The sequence below is a fragment of the Cnephaeus nilssonii genome (assembly GCF_951640355.1).
Source record: "Cnephaeus nilssonii genome assembly, chromosome: 1".
In the NCBI taxonomy this organism is placed as follows: Eukaryota; Metazoa; Chordata; class Mammalia; order Chiroptera; family Vespertilionidae; genus Cnephaeus; species Cnephaeus nilssonii.
The window spans coordinates 27,767,127-27,787,425 of NC_137072.1; the positions used below are offsets into that span (position 1 = coordinate 27,767,127).

The 20,299-nt window shown below is 41.0% G+C and overlaps 1 protein-coding gene and 1 pseudogene across 4 annotated transcripts in view; both read right to left on the bottom strand.

Moving 5' to 3' along the window:
• The window catches only part of SUV39H2 (SUV39H2 histone lysine methyltransferase), a 37,099-nt gene extending 31,703 nt beyond the window's left edge, over positions 1-5,396 (bottom strand). For 2 of the 3 annotated variants that reach the window (XM_079772147.1, XM_079772146.1), the window contains exons 1-2: positions 5,158-5,396; positions 2,462-2,607 (exon numbers count right to left, since the gene is read on the bottom strand). In XM_079772147.1, coding sequence (XP_079628273.1) covers positions 2,462-2,607; positions 5,158-5,188 — 177 coding nt within the window. In that variant the 5' untranslated portion in view covers positions 5,189-5,396. The remainder of the gene's footprint in view (positions 1-2,461; positions 2,608-5,157) is intronic. The other variant, XM_079772148.1, reaches the window with a different exon arrangement.
• A 2,247-nt stretch (positions 5,397-7,643) lies between these two features.
• Positions 7,644-10,265, bottom strand: LOC307099855 (vasculin-like; annotated as a pseudogene). The gene is made up of 2 exons: positions 9,593-10,265; positions 7,644-8,564 (listed from the first exon to the last, which is right to left on the bottom strand). The product of its transcript is annotated as a vasculin-like (transcript).
• Between the last annotated feature and the right edge of the window lie 10,034 nt (positions 10,266-20,299).

Consider the following 20,299-nt stretch of genomic DNA (forward strand, 5'->3'; position numbering starts at 1 on the left):
GGACCTAGAGGGTATTATGTTAAGTGAAATAAGTCAGAGAAAGACAAATATCAGACAATTTCATTTACATGTGAAATCTAAAAAATAAACAAGCAAAACAAAAGAGAAACAAGCTCATAGATACAGAGAACAAATTGATGGTTGCTAGCCCTAGCCAGTGTGGCTCAGTGGGTTGGGCATCGTCCTGTGAACCAGAAGGCTGCTGGTTCAATTCCTGGTTAGGGAACATGCCCCGGGTAGCAGGCTCAATCCCTGGCAGGGGGTGTGCAGGAGGCAGCTTATCGATGTATCGCTCTCACATCTATGTTTCTCTCTCCCTCTCCCTTCTCTCTCTAAAAATCAATTTAAAAATCTTGAAAAAAAATTGATGGTTGCTAGATGTGAGGGAAGTTGGAGAAATGGGTGAAAAAAGGGAAGGGATTAAGATGTGCAAATTGCCAGTTACAAAAACAGTCATAGAGAGAGGTTTATCAAATGAGATAAATCAGTGGAAAGAGAGGTGCAAACAAGACATCATAGATTAAGCAAAGTCCTAAAGGGGATGGATAACAAAAAAAGATAAATGGTGATACTTCTAAAACTATGAATAAGCGAAGATACAAATAACTGGTGTGAAGGTAATCTGAGAGTTTCTATTGGAGGGATCCTATTTTTCACTGAGCTAGAAGAGGTCTGCAGCTGAAGATGAGAGGGTGCGATTGTAAACTGGTGCAGCCACTGTGGTAAACAGTATGGTGCTGCTTCTTGAGGAGATCCAGGAACACTAAAATTGGTTTGACTTTCTAAGTTCATTTCAAGTGATGGTGGGGAAATACGACTCAGGAACAAAATGAATCCCAGGAGAAGCCAATCTGAGATAAAAGTTGGGAAAACTGCTGACAAGAATGAGGAAAGAAAGCAAAGAATAGCCCAGCCGGCGTTGACCTATGAACCAGAAGGTCAGAGTTTGATTTCCCCATCAGGGTACATGCCTGGGTTGTGGACTCCATCCTGTGTGGGGCATACAGGAGACAGCCAATCAATGATTCTCTCTCATCACTAATGTTTCTATCTCTCTCTCCCTCTCTGAAATCAATAAAAATATATTTTTAAAAAAGACAGTGAAGAATAAAAAGTGTACCAAGTAAAGTTGAGCAGTATGAGAATAGAAATAAACTTTAGCCATGACTGATATGTTTCTCTTAGCTGATATATGTTTCTCTCTCTCCTTCCTCTCTCTCTCAAATCAATAAAAAACATAAAAAGCCCTAGCTGGTTTGTCTCAGTGGACAGAGCGTCAGCCTGTGGACTGAAGGGTCCCGGGTTTGATTCTGGTCAAGGGCACATGCCTGGGTTTCGGGCTTGGTCCCCAATAGAAGGCCTGCAGGAGGCAGCAGATCAATGATTCTCTCTCACCATTGATGTTTCTATCTCTCTCTTCTTCTCCCTCTCTGAAATCAATAAAAAATATATATCTTTTTAAAAAAACACATAAAAAAAGAGCAAAAGATTAAAAAAAAAGAAACAAGCTTTAATGTTGCAAAAATGTGTGATTATATGATATTCTCAGCTAGACTGTTCAGGCCAGAGTTTATAAACTGTGAAGGCAAATGATTGTGCTGTTTTGGGGTTAAAGGTGGTTATGAAGATCATAACAATGATTCATAAAATCCCACTGAGTAAGGAAGACAGTGATACCAAAAGATGGATATTTCAAAGGAAGAACTGCATTTAATGACTAAATCGATATGGAATCTGATGAAGAAAAACAAAGAATTAAACAAGATTCCTGATTATCTGTAAAACTGACAGACTAATGATCAAAACAGAGTTCTTGGAGAGAGAATAGGCTACAGGGATGATTACTCAAAAATTTATTGTAAGATTTAGATTGAAAAAGCTTTTTAGAACAATCCTGTCATTTTAAAAAGGAATAGTAATAAAGGAAGTCCCAGAGAAGTTAGGTGACTTTGCTGAAGTCTTAAGACACTAAGCAGAGACTAGAAATGACTTTAAACTCGATGCCATTTCTAGTACACCACAGAACCTCACTAATATCTGGAGCTTGACATGTTGGCAGGAAATACAAATGGTGCTGCTTCTTGAGGAGATTCAGTAACAACAAAAATTGGTTTGAATTTCTAAGTTCATTTCAGGTGATAGTGGGGAAATATGATTCAGGAACAAAATGAATCCTAGGAGAAGCCAATCTGAGATAAAATATTTGCTCTGGTAACCCACATAGAGAGAATCAAGAGTTGGATGTAGAATGATATAAGCACTTCAAATATTCTAATGCAAGCACACCGTATGCTTAAAAATCCTCTCAATGTCATTTGGTAATATAGACAGGACATATAAATTATTATGGCTTTAAACATTAAGAAGAGCTTTGCTTACTTAAGGTTCTTTTTATCTTACACAAATATGAAATACTGAAATCTAATTAAGTCTCTTTTAAGGGACTAGATATTTGCCTTACCTTTACTACCTTGTAGTCACACAAGTATTCCACCTCATAATTGTTTAGATTCCTTTTGGTGATTCCAATCGATTTACATGTGAGCTTTTCTTTTCTACATACTTCCTGAAGAGTATCAAGTGAAACTAGGCAAGGCACACACCAAGCTACAATAAGAAAATAGAACTCTTTACTAATGAAATAGCTACTGAATTAAAACAAAAAAAAGAAAAGGAAAAACTTAAGATTTCTATATCCCCACCCTTCTACTGGCAACTTTATAAAACTAAAAATTCATATGACAAGAAACCATTTTTGTGTCTTCAAGACAAAGGTAAGCATTAAAGAACTATTTTGGTAAATTGGTCTTCTTGGACTTTTTCATGTCCTACTATGTTTAACTGATGCCAAATAATTTCTACTGAGCCACCTGAACAAAATATTTCACGTCTGTAAGCTTCCTTAAGATTACATATAGATGCAAAGGTCAAAAGGGGTAAGGGTTTTTACTTTTCCATTATAGTCTACATAGAATTACTGTTTTAATAAAATGTAAACGGCTAGGGCATTCTTATTGTTAGAAATATATCTTAAAATAATCTTATAATTTGTTAAAATTTTAAAAAGTAACTTTCCCCCCTTTCTCTTAGTTGGCTAAGTGAAATCTAACTGAAATATAGTTCTATGTGACAAGATCATACATCATATGTCCTTTTTCCAGTTTGCAATGTTGCATGAAATTTTAACTCCACTTATTTTGCACATGCTTCAAAGTTATTATTAAGGGAAATAAACCCGTTATGATATAATGGAAGGTATACTGATTTTTGTCATACTCATTTCCTGTATTGTTTTTTAAAGCCAAGAATTACAAAAGAGTATTCAATTTACATCAGCCATACACCAAGCTTGAAGAAAATCAGACACCACTCAATCAGTCTTACAGTAGCCAATACCTAATTGTGCTGCAGCAGATTTTACCCTAAAATTTCTGCTCCCATATTGCTAGTAAAATATGCTAACACAAACTGATGTTTCGACATCTGTAATCAACTTGGTTTCATGGCTAGTGTTACGGTAAGCACTAGAGAAGATCAAAGGCCCTCTGCCCCAGCCTTTACTAGGCCACTGAGTATATGACCTGAGCGAGATTTTCACTGTTCTGGGGGTCAGATTCACTGAAACAATTCAAGGGCTGGAGTAAACTGGGGTTACCAAACAACAGCTATAGGTAAACTCAAGCTTTACTTGGTAGCTCTCCAAGGTAGTTGTGATAACTTTTGTGTTTTGAGGTAATTTAGAGAGACCACAGCTGATTTTGCTTTATCCATTTTTCACCCTCCACTCACACGGGGACTTCACGGTAAGAAACCCTGAAGCAGGATTTCTATCTCTACCCTACTGTTCCACAGAGGACTCATAATTTTACATCAAGAAAGTGAAAGACATTGTGTGTCTGTGTGTGTGTGTGTAAGAGAAAGATATTTAAAAAAAAAAAAAATGGGGGGGGGGCGGGAGAAGAGGTTGCTTGCTTTGGGGTGGTGTGGGGGTAGAAGAGGAGTAGAACAGTCAAGAACCCTAAATCCTTCCCATTAAAAAACCTTCAGGCTGTTTTGTGTAAAGTTAACCTCGTTATGCTGACCACATGCAAAAGAGGTTCCTCTAGGATATCTACCCCGGATGACTTGTCTGCTGTAGATACCATTTTTATCTAGGTGAAGTAACAAGATTCAAGACACACAGCCTTCGGTGGAAATGCTAGAGTTAAAACAAAACAAACAAACAAACAAAAAAGAGCATAAGACACTCTTGTAACAATTTTGATTAACGTAGGAAAAAAATTCATGTGCAAGATTAAACATTACATTGCCATTGCCACCACACACACACACACACACACAACAGCTCGATAGTTCACAGTAATCTCTAGTGGAAGCAAATGTGGCGGATAAAGGTTTCATAATCTACGTGGAGAGGACTAGTCCTGGAAAACACCTTTACATTCTAGAATGCAATGGAAGTTCCAGTCTTTCAAGAGCGCACAAGCACACACACACACACGTTCAGTACCTAACTCTTGGGCGCCCGCGCAAACCACACAGGCTCCCGGAGGATGTGCCCGGGATTCCGGGCCGGAGGACACATCCCCAATACCCACGCCCTGGGACCGTCTCCGACGAGGAGCTGAGCCTCCTCGCGAGGCCGAACTGGGATGTATCCTCGCTCACTTCCTTTCTTGGCGGTCCTAAGCCAGCCCCGATTTCTTTCCTTCCTCGGACACTGAGGTCGCACTCACACCCCCGGGTTCTCCCGCTCCCCCGAACCCTCAACGTCCCGCTCCAACCACCACAAAGACGTCAAGCCACACGCGCACCCACGGGAACCCGAGCCCCTGGGAACGAGCGGGAGCAGCGGCGGCCGCCCGAATACCTCCACGCCGCCACCGGGCGGGAGGGGGCCGACCCCGGCGGCGGGCGCGCAGGCCGGGGCGTAGGGGGAGACGCCGGGGAACGAGCCGGCCGAGGCGCGAGAAGGGTCAGGGGCCAGGGGCCAGGGGCAGGGCGAAGCCCGCGGCGCGCGTCTGGGGGCCCAGGTGTCGGCGGGGCGGGAGGCGGCGCCGCGCTGGGCCGGGCCCGCGCGTCCCGGCACGCTTCCCGGCTCGGGGGGTTCGCCGGCAGAAGGGAGCAGAGTGAGGGGCGCCGCTCTCTAGCCCTCACCTCCTCGCGCCTCGGCCCCGGCCGCCGCCATCTTGAGGAGCTTTCATTCAAACTGGCGCGGTCGGACGGGATAGCGCCACGGGCCGGCACCCCGCCCCCGCCCCCGCCCGTCTCGCGCGGTAGTTGGGGGCCGGGCTGAGGGGCTGGAACCCGCGAGGCGTGCTGACGTCAACGGAGGCCGACCCCGGCCACCGGGGCGACCGCGCCTGCGCCCCAGGTCTCATTCTTGCGCGCGGGTGGGCGCCAGGTCCGCAGAGGGGCGGGCCTCCGGGGCGGGGCGAACCCGGTGGGCGGGAGCGGGCGGTGCTACCCTAGGCTGACAGCCGTCTGCCCCGCACGGCTGTTTATCGCCGGGTCAAGGAACACGTCCATCAGGCCTTCCACTCATCTTATTTGTTACATCGGCACTAGGTGTGCACTGTGCAAAAATAAAACAAACGGAACTATTCAGTACGTTCCCTTCCCGTGCCTATTCCTCAGCTACCTGAGCCCACTGGCTATGAAGTTTCTTCCCATGTTACTCAGATCACAGGCTGTCAAATTGGATGAACCTTGGAATCCCTTTTGGAGGGGTTTTGCTTTCTGGTCCCACGCGCAGAGATTGACTTAATCGACACGGGATGGGACCTGGACATTGGAAAATTTACAGCTCCCCAGGCGATTCCAGTGTGCAGCGGTTTGAAACAACCCTCTAGATCAGTGATTCTCACACTTGAATGCGCATAAGAATCATCTGGGAATCTTATGAAATGGGAGATCGGGGCTGGAGAGCTGAGGTTCTGCATTTTTGATGAGTTCCCATAGTGTGCCTGATGATGCGTCTGGGTTGGTACCCCACCTTTGTAGCAAAGCTGCACTGACACCCAGCTCCTCTTAGCCTCTAAGGGGTCTCTACCCCTCCCTACCCACATCCATTCTTTTTTTAAAAAATATTTTTTTTATTGGTTTCAGAGAAGAGAGATAGAAACATCAATGATGAGAGAGAATCATTGATCAGTGCCTCCTGCACGCCCCACACTGGGGATTAAGCCCACAACCCGAGCATGTGCCCTGACTGGGAATCAAACCGATGACCGCCAGGCCCCACATCCATTCTTCACACCGCAGCCATGGTGATTGTTCTAAACCAGCAATTTTCAACTTTTTTTTTTTTAATGTCAAGACACACATAAACTAATTACTAAAATCTGACTAAAAAATAGGTATAATTTTGATTCATTCACACTGGAGGGCTATTGTGTTGGCTGTTGTCATTTTAAAAATATATATTTTTATTGATTTCAGAGAGGAAGGGAGAGGGAAAAGAGAGAAACATCAACGATGAGAATCACTAATGGGCTGTCTCCTGCCCACCCCCACTGGGGATGAGCCCAAAACCCAGGCATGTGCCCATGACCGAAATTGAACCCGGGACCCTTCAGTCCACAGGCTGAGGCTCTATCCACTGAGCCAAACCAGCTAGGGCTGTCATTTTTTAATTTGACAATCTAAGGGAAAGGGGATCAGTATAAAGTAGAAATCTTAGAAGAGTAAACCGCAAAAACTTTGGTAGAAAGCAGTTTGTATTCTACCAAGAATTTTAAAAATACATTTATGTAAAAATTTACAAAAATATTTCAAAGCATCTGCATAAACTTTAAAATATTTTAAATGAACACAGGACATTAAAGTAATTAATGTTCGTTTCCGTTTTGAAATAGTGTCTAGCCATTTAAAAATGTTTAGGAAGCCTTTAGTATCATGGGGCTTAATATGTTAAACAAAACAAGAAAAACCTGTAAAATATACAGTTTTAAGTGCATAAGAAAAACTGTATAGGAAGATAAATGTGCTAGTAAATTATCTAGGGAGAATTTTTGTCATTTTTTAATTTGACAAGCTAAGGGAAAAGAGGTCAGTGCTCCTGACTAAACAGTCAGGTATTGCATGTTTTATTTTTTCTGAAAATCCAGTTTATTTCCATATTGTGGACAGATCCAGTCAGTGTGATCAGTTTTTCTGCTCATGTAATAATTTATCAAAATAAATTTTCCCACAACTCTTTTTCATCAACTCTGAAAATCCTGGTCTGACAACATACCCAAATAAAGCTCTTGAAAACCTCGTCTTAAAATTTGGAAGAAAGTGTGGCAAGTCTTTTCTGTAATAGTTACGGAAGTACACATGGCTAAAGAGCAATTTATGTTTTAAAAAGTGACTAGTACAACAGTTGAGCTCATAAAATTAATGTTTTAGTGCACTTTACTCCAGTTTTGGCCGAAATGCTACATTGTCTTTTTGGGGGTGGGGATGCATAAAGTGGACTTGAGGATTTCCATTGTATGAAGAGACAGGACTCTGCAAGCAAAACAGTGTAAGCTGCCTTTTTTCTTAAGAGCCAGACATTTTAAGACAGCTTTGCAAAACATTACACAATTTTTTATTATTAAATGAGACCATCTCATCTGTTACATTGTCACATTGCTAGTCAGAGAAATGCTGCAGTGATGAAGAGAATCAATGTTGGGTCCACCAAAGTCCTAATTTCTACAACGTCCATGTACAAAGAAAGAATGTTCAACACAGCCCAACACAATATTCTTGGTTTTCTTCAAATCAAAGTCCCCCAAAAATCTTCTGATGGGGCATTTTACTACATAAATGATAGTTCTTCATTTTATATTCCACCCATACTGCATGAGTACGTGTCACACTAAACTTCTGAGGCTGCCAGGACCCTTACATGTCCTCGTCGTTGTCCTTGGATGTATTGCTGCTGCTGCTCATCTCTATGCCATCATTCTCAATCGTGGGGTGGAAAGTGCTGTTTTTCCAGGGTCCAACCTTGAAGTCACAAATCAGGCTATTTTTCCTCAGACCATTCTTCTGCAACTGTTCACTAATAACTTGGAATTCTCTCATTTCATCCTCAGTCAAGGGGGCACAGGTTTCATCGTTTTCACTGTTTTCGTGCCAGCTCATCTCCTTTAACAATCTGTGTTCTTCTTCGAGTGAACTTGAAAGAACATCTGTTTGTGGGAAGGTTGAAGACCAAATGATCTGTTGGGAAATAACCAAAGCATTGCCATTCTTTTGTGGAATTTCATTTTCATCCAAGTTTCAGTTTATATCTCTGTCTTGCTGAGTATTATTGCTGTTATACAAGTTAAATGAGTCGTTATCCTTCTTGGAGCCAGCATGGCTTTCGTCTTCATGCTCCTCTTCCACTCTGTCCCTTTTCAATGTTTGCAGAAATTCACTCTTCTTATCAGTGTGAATTCATGTCAGTTTGGTTAGATGAGGCTGCTGATTGTTTGTCAACAGTTGAAGAGGAATTTGAGCAATTATACTCTTTCACTGTCATTGTTGGACTAAAATTCTTGGCTGTTGATTTAAAAACATTGAAGTTAAAACAACAAGAAAGCCCACTGCATGGGAGAACATATTTGCCAATGTTATCACCAATAAGGGCTTAATCTCCAACATTTACAGGGAACTCATACAACTTAACAAAAGGAAGATAAACAACCCAATCAAAACATGGGCAAGGACCTAAATAGATACTTTTCTAAAGAAGACATTAGGAAGGCCAAGAGGCATATGAATACATGCTCAAAGTCACTAATCATCCGAGAGATGCAAATCAAAACGACAATGCGATACCATCTCACACCTGTCAGAATGGCTATCATCAACAAATCAACAAACGACAAGTGCTGGTGAGGATGTGGAGAAAAGGAACCCTCGTGCCCTGCTGGTGGGAATGCAGATTGGTGCAGCCACTGTGGAGAACAGTATGGAGTTTCCTCAAAAAACTAAAAATGAACTCCCATTTGACCCAGTGATCCCACTTCTAGGAATATATCCCAAGAAACTAGAAACACCAATCCGAAAGAATATATGCACCCCTATGTTCATAGCAGCACAATTTACCATAGCTAAGATTTGGAAACAGCCTAAGTGCCCATCAGCAGATGAGTGGATTAGAAAACTACGGTTCATCTACACAATGGAATACTACGCTGCGCTAAAAAAGAAGGAATTCTTACCATTTACAGCAGCATGGATGGAACTGGAGAGCAGTTGTGAAATGCTAAGTGAAATAAGCCAGTCAGAGAAAGATAAATATCACATGATCTCACTCATTTATGGAATATAATGAACAACATAAACTGATGAACAAAAACAGATCCAGAGACAGAGAAACATCGATCAGACCATCAAACCTCAGAGGGAAGGTAGGGGAGGGTGGGGGTAAGGGGGAGAGATCAACCAAAGGACTTGTATGCTTGCATAATAAGCCTAACCAATGGGCACAGACAACAGGGGGATGAGGGCATGAGTGGGGGGTGGGTTGGGGGGGGATAATGGGGGAATAAGGACACATATGTAACACGTTAATCAATAAAGAAAATTTTAAAAAAAAGGAAAAAAAATAAAAGCATTGAAGTTGCCAACACCATATGTCGACTCATGAGAGAAAGAAGTCCCAGCTTTATTTTCTTTAGTTTGGCTTTTCCATTGTGTAGGTTTTGTAGGTAGAGCAGCAGGTTAGGGACTAAACCTTTATAAACACTTGGACCAGTCCCATTAACTGGCTGATTGAAGACTTCCTCCTACTGGGAATCTAGACAGCTGTAAGTTTTTTGCATTATCTTTCTTAATGACCAGCATCCTTGGAGCTCTCAAGTGCAGTTAAAGATTTATTTTGATTTGGTTTTCTCTCATTAAGGATTTAAAGACAGAAAATCCTCAGCTTCAAACTGTTTGCATTTTCTCCTTTCTTCCTCCCTGGTTCATTGTCAGGGATGTTGTTTTTATGTAGTCCTTGGCTTTTTCAGAATGGAAAATACTGCCACCACGGTATCCCCTCGATGATTTATGTTTTCAGTGCCATTTCTCCCATACGTACGCCATCCATTTTTTTCTTTCTTTCCAAAGTTACCTCCATTGGGATGTCCAATACCAGAATTAAAGCCATCTGAAGAGTTGTGTCGTCGACGATTCACATCATACTGATTTTCTATCCATGAAAAGTTTTCAGAAGCTTCTCAAAATTCAATGACGACTTTGTTAGTGATGGTGGAGTGTGAAAATTAAGCCAGGCTGGAGCAGTCATGCTGGGCCATTTAGGTCCAGTCTCTTCAACTCAATGAAACAAGACTTCAACACCCATGGCAAGTCCAACTTCCAACGGGACTGCACAGGAAGGTGTTGGGTTTTTCTCGGTTATCTTTGTGTTTTCCAGTTTGTTTGATTTTTATTTTGTATCCTCTGAAATAAAATCCAAGCTGTTTGAAGATACTTAACCTATGACTATTTGACATAGACTTACTTCAAGTCAGCAACCCATACTTCAGTTTTAAAGTTTTCATATGGCTATCTCCAGAATTAGCCAAGTTCCTCGGATTTAAAAGTGTTCTTTATTATTTCATGTATTTGTCAGTGTTGTACTTAGCCACGTGAGATGAAATATCCACTTTATGATCCAAAAAGCAAAAACAAAAAGAAAATTCCACATCTGAAGAGCATTCCTAAACAGCATTTATAGAGACATACCTATCTCAACACTACCAGGCTGCTGGGAAACTGTAACATCTTAAATTTCCATGTACATAAAAGATAAAAGAAAAAACGAAAAACGTACTCTTCATTTAGAGAAGCTGTCCCACTGTGACATGAAAGGGGCTGAAGTAAAAATTTCCTTAAAGTTGTAATAAGGGCAAAAATAAGCTGCCATGGAACTTCAGCAATATTTAAACAGTAATTGGAAACTTCCAAAACTACCTAATGCACAAATCAAGCATATCTTACAGCTGAAAACACCACAGGGGATGGTGGGGGAGGCAAAAAACAACAACAAAAAACACAGCAGCTGAAACACGTTAACCAGTTATACAATCCATTTGAACCAAAATACTGAAGAATGCCTGGGTTTCTGTTTAAGTAGCTTGTAGAGTTGTGCACTACTATCAATTCACTTCAGAGATGATTCTTGCCAATTTTAGTAAACTTCTGGGGCAAAATTATTCAAAGTCGTTGTAATCCCAAAATGGCCACTTGAAATATCCGGGGCCTTATACACAAAACCTAGAATAGGATCTTCATACCTGAGTAATTTCGATCACCTTCTGCCACCAGAAGGTACCCCAGCCTGGGGTGCTGGTGCTCAGACCTGGACGAGTCTCTCAGTACTTTGAATAATCCCCTTTGCCACTTTCCCCAGGTATCGCGTGTTTTAAAAATTCTTTCAGCCCTAGGCAGTTTTGCTCAGTGGATAGAGCGGTTGGCCTGTGGGCTGAAGGGTTACGGATTCAATTCTGGTCAAGGGCACATGTCTGGGTTGCAGGCTCGATTCCCAGTGGGGGGTGTGCAGGAGGCAGCCATTCAATGATTCTCTCTCATCATTGGTGTCTCTCTCCCTCTCCCTTCCTCTCTGAAATCAATAAAAATATATTTTTAAAAAATTCTTTCAGCACTAGTGTACTGCAGCACACCAGTTGAAAATTGCTGACCTAAACAATCTAAAGCAGAAATCTACAAATTTAACCAATAATCCTAGCAAAGATGGGGGAAATTTAGGCATTTTCTAGGCATGGAGAACAGAATTGACCAAAATCCTGGTGATAGGAAACAGGGAATATTCAAAGAAGAATTAGAATAGGAGGAAATAATGAGCAATGAGGCTTGAGAAGTAGACAGAAACCATATCACAAAGGGACTCCATGTGACAGGGTTGGATAGGACCTTTCATTCCTTATTATCAAGGTGACTGATAAAGGGAGAGGACTTGGATAGAGCTTAACCTCCTTCCCAGGGCTTCTCTCATTATCCTTCCTAAGTGTATTCACTGTATGTTTTTACAACACCCACTTGAGCATCCATTCTTACGCAGTTTCCTTCTACCTCACTAGCCACTCTTCACTCCCCTTTCTGGCTCCCTTTCCTCTATTTAACCTCAATGCTGGGGTTCCTCTGGGCATGACCCTGAGACATTTCTTTTATGTTCTCTTTCTAAATGACAACCTCAGGTCCTGTGGATTTAAATGTTATCTTTATTTTTAAAAATTTATTTCAGAAAGAGAAAAACATAGATGTGAGTCTGATCAGTTGCCTCCCCAACACACTCGAGCTGGAATTGAACTCCAACCTGTCACATTTTGGTGTATAGGACAGTGGTTGGCAAACTCATTAGTCAACAGAGCCAAATATCAACAGTACAACGATTGAAATTTCTTTTGAGAGCCAAATTTTTTAAACTTAAACTATATAGGTAGGTACATTGTTATTAATTTAATTGGGGTACTCATAAGCTGGCCTTTGCTAGGTATAGGACAATGCTTCAACTAACTGAGCCACACTGGCCAGGGATAAAGAAATATCATCTTTATCATCTTCATGCTTTTTGTCTCCAGCCCTGATCTCTGTCCTGAATTCTAGACTTTAGTATCCACAGTGCCTAGCAGACATGTCAACTGAGGTGTTGCACAAACACCTCAAAATGAATATACTTATAAAAGTACTCCTGATTTTTGTCTCCAGACCTGGTCCTCCCCATAAACTTTCTCATCTCAATACACTGGCATCACCATCTACTCAGGTGTTTTAGAAGGAAATCTAGGTCCTCCCCACGCACCCTCCCCCCCGCCGCTGCCGCTTGCTTTTGTGTTTTTAAATCTTTATTGTTGAGAGTATTATAAATATCCAGATATGCTCCTTTTTATCTTGCCAGTGCCCCCCTCCATCCAGTTCACACCCCACCCCAGGCCTTCACCACCCTATTGTCTGTGTCCATAGGTAATGCATATAAATTCTTTGGCTAATCTCTTCCTGGACCGCCCCCTCCCCCCGCCCCTTTCCTCTGAGATTCATCAGTTTGTTCCATGTTTCCATGCCTCTGGTTCTATTTTATTCATCAGTTTTGTTCATTAGATTCCTTGTTCATTTGTTTTGATTTTCTAGATTTAATCGTTGATAGCTATGCATTTATTGCCATTTTATTGTTCACATATATACATTTTAATCGTCACCTGAGGATATTTTTTTCCATTAATTTCTAGAGAGAGTGAATGAGTGAGAGGAGAGATGGAAGGGAGAGAGGAGGAAGAGAGAGAGGGAGAAACACTGACGTGAGAGAGACATTGATTGGCTATCCCCTGCACGCACCTGGTAGGGGAATCTGCAACCGAGGTACTTGCCCTTGATGGAGAATCAAACCCAAGACCTTTTGGTCTGCAGGCTGATGCTCTAACTACTGAGCAAAACCATCTAAACGATTGTTCATATTTTTTATCTTTTATTTATTCATCTTATTAAAGTAGACCCTTTAACAGTTCACATAATACTGGTTTGGTGGTGATGAACTCCTTTAGCTTTTCCTTGTCTGAGAAGCTCTTTATCTGACCTTCAATTTTAAATGATAGTTTAGCTGGGTAATCTTGGTTGTAGGTCCTTGCTTTTCATCACTTTTGAATATTTCTTGCCATTCCCTTCTGGCCTGCATAGTTTCTGTTGAGAAATCAGCTGACAGTCATATGGATGCTCCCTTGTAGGCAACTAATTGCTTTTTTCTTGCTGCCTTTAAGATGTTCTCTTTATCTTTAGCCCTTGGCATTTTAATTATGATGTGTCTTGGTGTGGGCCTCCTTGGGTTTATCTTGTTTGGGACTCTTCGCGCTTCCTCGGCTTGTATATTTCTTTCACCAGGTAAGGGAAGTTTTCTGTCATTATTTTTTCAAGTAGGTTTTCAATTTCTTGTTCCCTCTCTGTTCCTTCTGGCACCCCTATGATGCGAATGTTAGTACACTTAAAGTCGTCCCAGAGGCTCCTTACACTATCTTCATATTTTTGAATTTTTTCTTTTTGCTGTTCTGATTGGGTGTTTTTTGCTTTCTTATTTTTTCAAAAAATTATTTTTTTATTTCAAAGATAAAGGGAGAGGGAGAGATAGATAGAAACATCAATGACGAGAGAAACTCATTGATTTACTGCCTCCTGTATGCCCCTAACTGCGGATCAAGCCTGCAACACGGCATGTGCCCTGACCGAGAATCGAACTGTGAACCCCTAGTTCATAGGTTGATGCTCAACCACTGAGCCACACTGGCCAGGCACTTCCTTATATTCCACATTCTTGATTTGATTCTTGGTGTCCTCTACTCTACTGTCGATCCCCTATAAATTATTCTTTATTTTAGTTAGTGAATGCTTCCTTTCTGACTGCTTCTTTTTTATGTTGCTGATGTTTTAAGTCAAGCATGTCAAACTCAAAGGCTAACACAGGCCAAATAAACAAGATTTAAGTTTATGTGGGCCGCAAAAAAACAAAAACTTCAATTTTCATAGAAACGTAGGTTTATTTTGATAGAGACATGCTGAATACAAAGGGCTGAAATAAATAATTAACATAAAATAGAATATTTAACTTACCAGACTGAATAACTGCACAAATTAATAAGCATAACGCAAATAAACCTATTTTTCTTATTCTATGAAAGTGAAATATTTCCTGTTGCGCACACCAAACAAGTCAGTCCAAGACTAATGACATGGCAATTGGCTGCTAAAATATTCGCGGCTAGTATTAGCAGAGAGAAATGGTACGACTGCATATAAGGCACGTAAGGGAAATGAATGCAACACAATTATAGTAATCAGTCATTAGTGAATGTTGTAGTTCATTAGTGATAATTATGTATAACAGGATATTGTAAAAATTAAGTCACAAAATTTTTATTAAAATGTTTCTTACATACTGTTATATTGGCTGGGCTGCAAAAATATTCGTTGTGGGCCGCATGCGGCCCATGGGCTGCAAGTTTGACATGCTTGTTCTAAGTTCCTTGAAGTTCTCATTAAATCCCTTGAGCATCCTTATAATCATTACCTTGAAGTCTGTATATGGTAGTTTTCTTGCTTCCATTTAATTTAGTTCTTTTTCTGGGGATTTCTCCTTTCATTTGTGACATTTTTGTCTCCACATTTTGGCTGCTTCCTTGTATTTGTTTCTATGTATTCAGTAGATCTGCTGTTTCCCAGACTTGGTAGAGTCACCTTGTGTAATAGGTGTCCTGTAGGGTTCAATGGCTCAGCTATCCCAGACACTTGAGCTGGGAACTCCAGGTGCACCCTTGTGTGAGCTGTGTGCACTGTCCTATTGTAGTTGAGCCTTGATGTATGTCAGCCTCACTGGGAGGGACTGACCCCCAGGCCAATCCACTGCAAGGATCAGTTGCAACTACAGTAACTGCTGCTGTGCAGGAACCGAATGGAACATGACTTACTTCAGTGGGGCTTTGGTGCTCACTGAGTCCACCCCTTGAGTCTGACACACGTGGAGGTGGTAGGGTTGTAATCTGGGTGGTCAAAGTTGACCACTGGCTGCACTGGCTCTGGGGCATCCCAGGAGGTGCAAAGTCTGCCTGGGCCCTGTCCAGAGCCACCCAGCATGGGCTACTAAACAATCTGCAGATGGCTACTACTTGTGTTGAGCTTAGAGGTGCCCAGGAGAGGCCAAGCTGTGAACCAGGGTGGGCTGCCACTAGTGCTGGGCCTGGGGCCAATTGAGAGCTACAGAGTAAACTGATGCCAGTTGCTGCTTGTTTAAGAGATTTTAGTAAAGTCCAAAGCAAGAGGCAAGAGAGGCCAGTTGTATGGAAAAGCCACTGGAAATGGCTTGGATGACCCTGCAAGTAGGGAGGGGCATGGTCTCAGGGAACCACCAGGGCAGGGTGAAAAGTGTGAGCCAGGTTGATGGAGATTCAGATATGGCACAGCCTGTCAGCTCTGTGGCAGGATGGCTCAGCAAAGAAACACTGGCCTCTGCCAGCACTTCTGTCTGGGAGAAAACTGTCCCTCCAGCTCTTGCCTGATTCCAGACAAGGGAGTTCCTTCCGGAATGTTCCAGGTTCCTTTCAGGCTTCTGCCACTGGAACTCAGAGGGAGTGAGTCTGAGTAAGTCTGTGCATGGGCCTTTTCAGGGGACCTACCTGGGTCTTCTGCAGCTATGTCACTCAGCCAGAAGTTGTGGGGACTTCTCTTCTTGGCACTGGAACCCTGGGCTGGGGGCCTGGTGTGTGGCAGGGTCTTCTTGCTCCTCAGGGAAACCTCCACATCCAAGATATCCCTCCCGATTTTAAACCACCACAAATGGGTGTGGGACCAGCTGGTTCTGCAATTCTGCCTGGTGTCTCCACACCTCCTACCAGTCTTGATGTGCTGCTTCTTTAATTCCCTAGTTGTAGGACTTCTGTTCAGCTAGACTTCAGATGGTTCTGAATGATGGCTGTTCTGTATTTTAGTTGTAAATTTTGATGTGGTTGTGGGAGGCTGTAGTACCACATTTCCCTATGCCGCCACCAGATGTGACGAGATGCTACTTATCATCTTGATTCACCCTCTCCTCATTCTCAAAATTAATTCCATTAGCAAGCCATGTCAATGGTATGTCCCAAATATACCTTGATACTGCCCCTTTTCTCCATCGCTATTGGTATTATCTTAGTAGTATGGGCCCTCATTTCTCAACTGGAGTCCTATAAAAGCCTACCTGGTTTCACTTCCACTATGCTACCCTCCAATCCACTTTCCACACAACCACAAAAGTGACCTCAAAACATAAAGTGGAATGTTTCCTTCTCCAGATTTAAATATTTCCCTAAATCTAGAATAAAACCCAAACCTCCAGATGGCCTTATGTGATTGGAACCCTGCCTCCCTAACCTTAATTTGTGCCACTCCCCTTTGCTCACTATCCTCATTCAGAAATCATTTATTTTGCATCTCCTATGTGCCAGGCACTGTATGAGGTGCTGGGAACAGAACAGTGGACATAAAAGAAAGAGACCTGGGAAGAACAGATAAATAAGTGAGGAAATAAATAACTTGAGGAAATTCTAAATTAATTCCTGGTTCAGAGGACATGCCCCTCCTGCTCTTCAGGTAGCTACCTTCTTATCACTTGGGTCTTAGCTTAAAGGTCACTTCTTCAGAGGCCTCTCCTGGTCACCCTAAAGTAGGTACTTCCTATCTTCCATTCTCGATCAGTAAAAATTTACAGAACAAATGTATTAAACTATTTTGTAAACCAATTGTTTCCATCATTTTCTAGTCTTGAATACCACTAATTCCAGGGGATAGATTAGTCTTTGACTCTTCAACATGCTTTATTGTGTCTAATATCTGGATCAGCAACTCTCAAAAGTAGGGTACAGGGACCCGAAACCCTTCAGAGAGCTCCTAAGTTCAAAACTATTTTCATAATAATACCAAGACATTATCTACTTCCTTTACTCTCATCTCATGAGTATACAATGAAGTTTTCCAGAGGTACACAACTTGGATATTGCAAACAGACTGAAGCAGATACCAGAATAGAGCTATCTTTGTAAGCCAGATATTACAGAGATTTGACAAAATATAAAACAATACCGCTCATTTTTGGTTTTTAATGTTATTTTTCATAAAAATGTCTTATTTAAAAGTGAATAGTTTATTTTAAAAGTGTCTTTAATTTCTATATGGTAAAATAATATATTTATCATTATAAACAATGCTCTTTCGGTTCTCAGTAATTTTTAAGAGTGTAAAGGAGTCCTGAGACTAAACAGTTGGAGGATCTTGGTAAACCCCGGCTATAAACTGAGAAGGAAATTAACAGCCACCGAGAGATATATACCAGTGTCCTCAAGGTATGCCTCTACCCCATATTTTTTCATAAAGACCACTGAAAACATTTGTTATGTCCCAAATATACCTTGATTCTACTGGTATTATCTTAGTAGTATGAGGTTCATGAAGTGTTTCCTCTTCCAGACATTTTTCTTCGTGTCACATTGGAAAAAAAAACACAACACAAAACACTAGAAAATTTAACTGGAAAATCTTACATAAATTTAAAAGAAAAAAGTTTATCTTATCATCTGAGGATATAAGAAAAGCTGGGAGTTATTTCATTAGGTAATAGAGTACTTAAAAATTTTTTTCAAATTTTTATGGTTTTTATTTTTTATTGAGATTAGAGAAAGGAAGGGAAAAAAAATATCAATTGATTGCCTCCTATATGTACCCTGACCAGGAATTGAATCTGTCACCTTTTGGTGTACAAGGCAATCCTCCAATCAACTGAGTCACACTAGCCAGGGTGGTAACAGAGCACTTTTGATTACAATTTTAAATTTGATATGCTTGGGGGGCAAATCATGCAAACCTGACTAATAACGTTAAAACCAGTGGTATTTCTTTCCTTCCTCTTTTTAAACAAACCATAAAATATACAAAAGATGTACTTACTGGCCATTTTCTTGTAGGACACAAAGATGACACTGTTGTTTTTCTTCCACGTAATTTACTGCCTTGGTAGACATTTACTGAACACCTATGTTCACATACTGTTATAGGGGCTGGGACATAATGTCACTGAGACTGAGAGTCTCTGCTCTCACAGTGCTTAATAACCTAGGGGACAAAGCAGTCAAATAAGTAATTTATTACATGGATATGGAAAAAGAGAAAACTCTTACAAAACTCTGATGTTTCAATAATCTAGTTCAGGGGGTGACTTTTTGTAAAGGGCCAGACAGTAAGTAATTTTAAGTTTTGTGGACCATAGTCTCTGTTGCAACTACTCACTCTGCCATTACAGTGTAAAAACAGCTACAAACATTACATATACAATTCAGTATGGTTATATTCTAATAAAATTTTATTTATATGGCCCTGCCAGTGTGGCTTAGTGGTTGAGCATCAACCCATGAAACTCAGTTTGATTCCTATTCAGCCTTGGTCATGGCCGAGCAATAATTCTCTTTCCTCATTGATGTTCCTATCTCTCTCTACTTTTTTCTCTGAAATCAATAAAAACATATTTTAAAAAAAATTTATTGCCCTAGCTGGTTTGGCTCAGTGGATAGAGCATTGGCCTGGTGACTGAAGGGTCCCAGGTTGGATTCCGGTCAAGGGCATTTACCTTGGTTGCGGGCACATTCCCAATAGGGAGTGTGCAGGAGGCAGCTGATCGTTGTTTCTCTCTCATCGATGTTTCTAGCTCTCTATCCCTCTCCCTTCCTCTCTGTAAAAAATCAATAAAATATATTTTAAAAAATTTATTTACAAAACTAGGTGTGGGGTATAACTAACACATTAGCCATGGTTTGCCAACCCCTGATATAGTAAAATAAGCTAACAATAACTTCCAAGTAAAATCTTAACTCTTTCAGAGCATTTAGATTTAGCAATTCAACTATCTTGGTTGGTATTTTCCTATTTCCTAAAAACACTTGATAACTTATACATGTTTATTTTATTTTAGTTTTTATAACTTGGGAAAAGATCCTAAGATATGACTAAGTAGCCAGCCTTAATCAATAAGGTATGCCTACCAAAAGGCTGCTTCTTTGTGGACTTACAATCATATCTGATTCTCTTTGTGTTTTGGTCAATAATTTGATGCAGAATAATCATGAAAAAGTTTACTTTTGACTTCTGCAACATCTTTTTGTTGTTGTTAATCACTCACCTGAGATTATTTTTTTCCATTGATATTTAGAGAGTGGAAGGGAGGGGGAGAAACAGAGAGAGAAACATCAATGTGAGAGAGATGCATTGATTGGTTGTCTCCCGTTCATGCCCTGACTAGGGCCAAGGATAGAGCCTGCAACCAAGGTACATGCCCTGGACTACAATTGACCCTTCAGTCCATGGGCCGGCACTCTCTCCACTGAGCCAAACCAGGAGGACGGTTTCTGCATCTGTAGAAATAGAAGATTACTGCCATCCATTTCCCACGAAGTTTGAACAGGTAATAAACAACAGTTTTTGAATTTTACCACTAAATAAACATTTCTTCTTCTTGCTGGGAACCAAAGAGAAAATAAGTGGAAAATCCTCTGTTGGTAATAAGATCTGGTCTAATGTGCGCTGCTCATGTTGCACCTTTTCCCTGATACGGGCAAATTAGTTGGGTTGTTTTATTTAGAGAATAAGATTTTTCATTAATAACCCACTGAGGATCTAAATGCCCCAGAGAATGTTTCCTGATGAATATTCATTTGTAAGAGGGAAAAATCAAACAAAACAAAATTGTAAAAAAAGAGACCACCTCTCCTACATTTCCATTCACAAAAAAAGCCAGTTTAAAGAGTGCGCTATTTAGCCTTCCAGACTT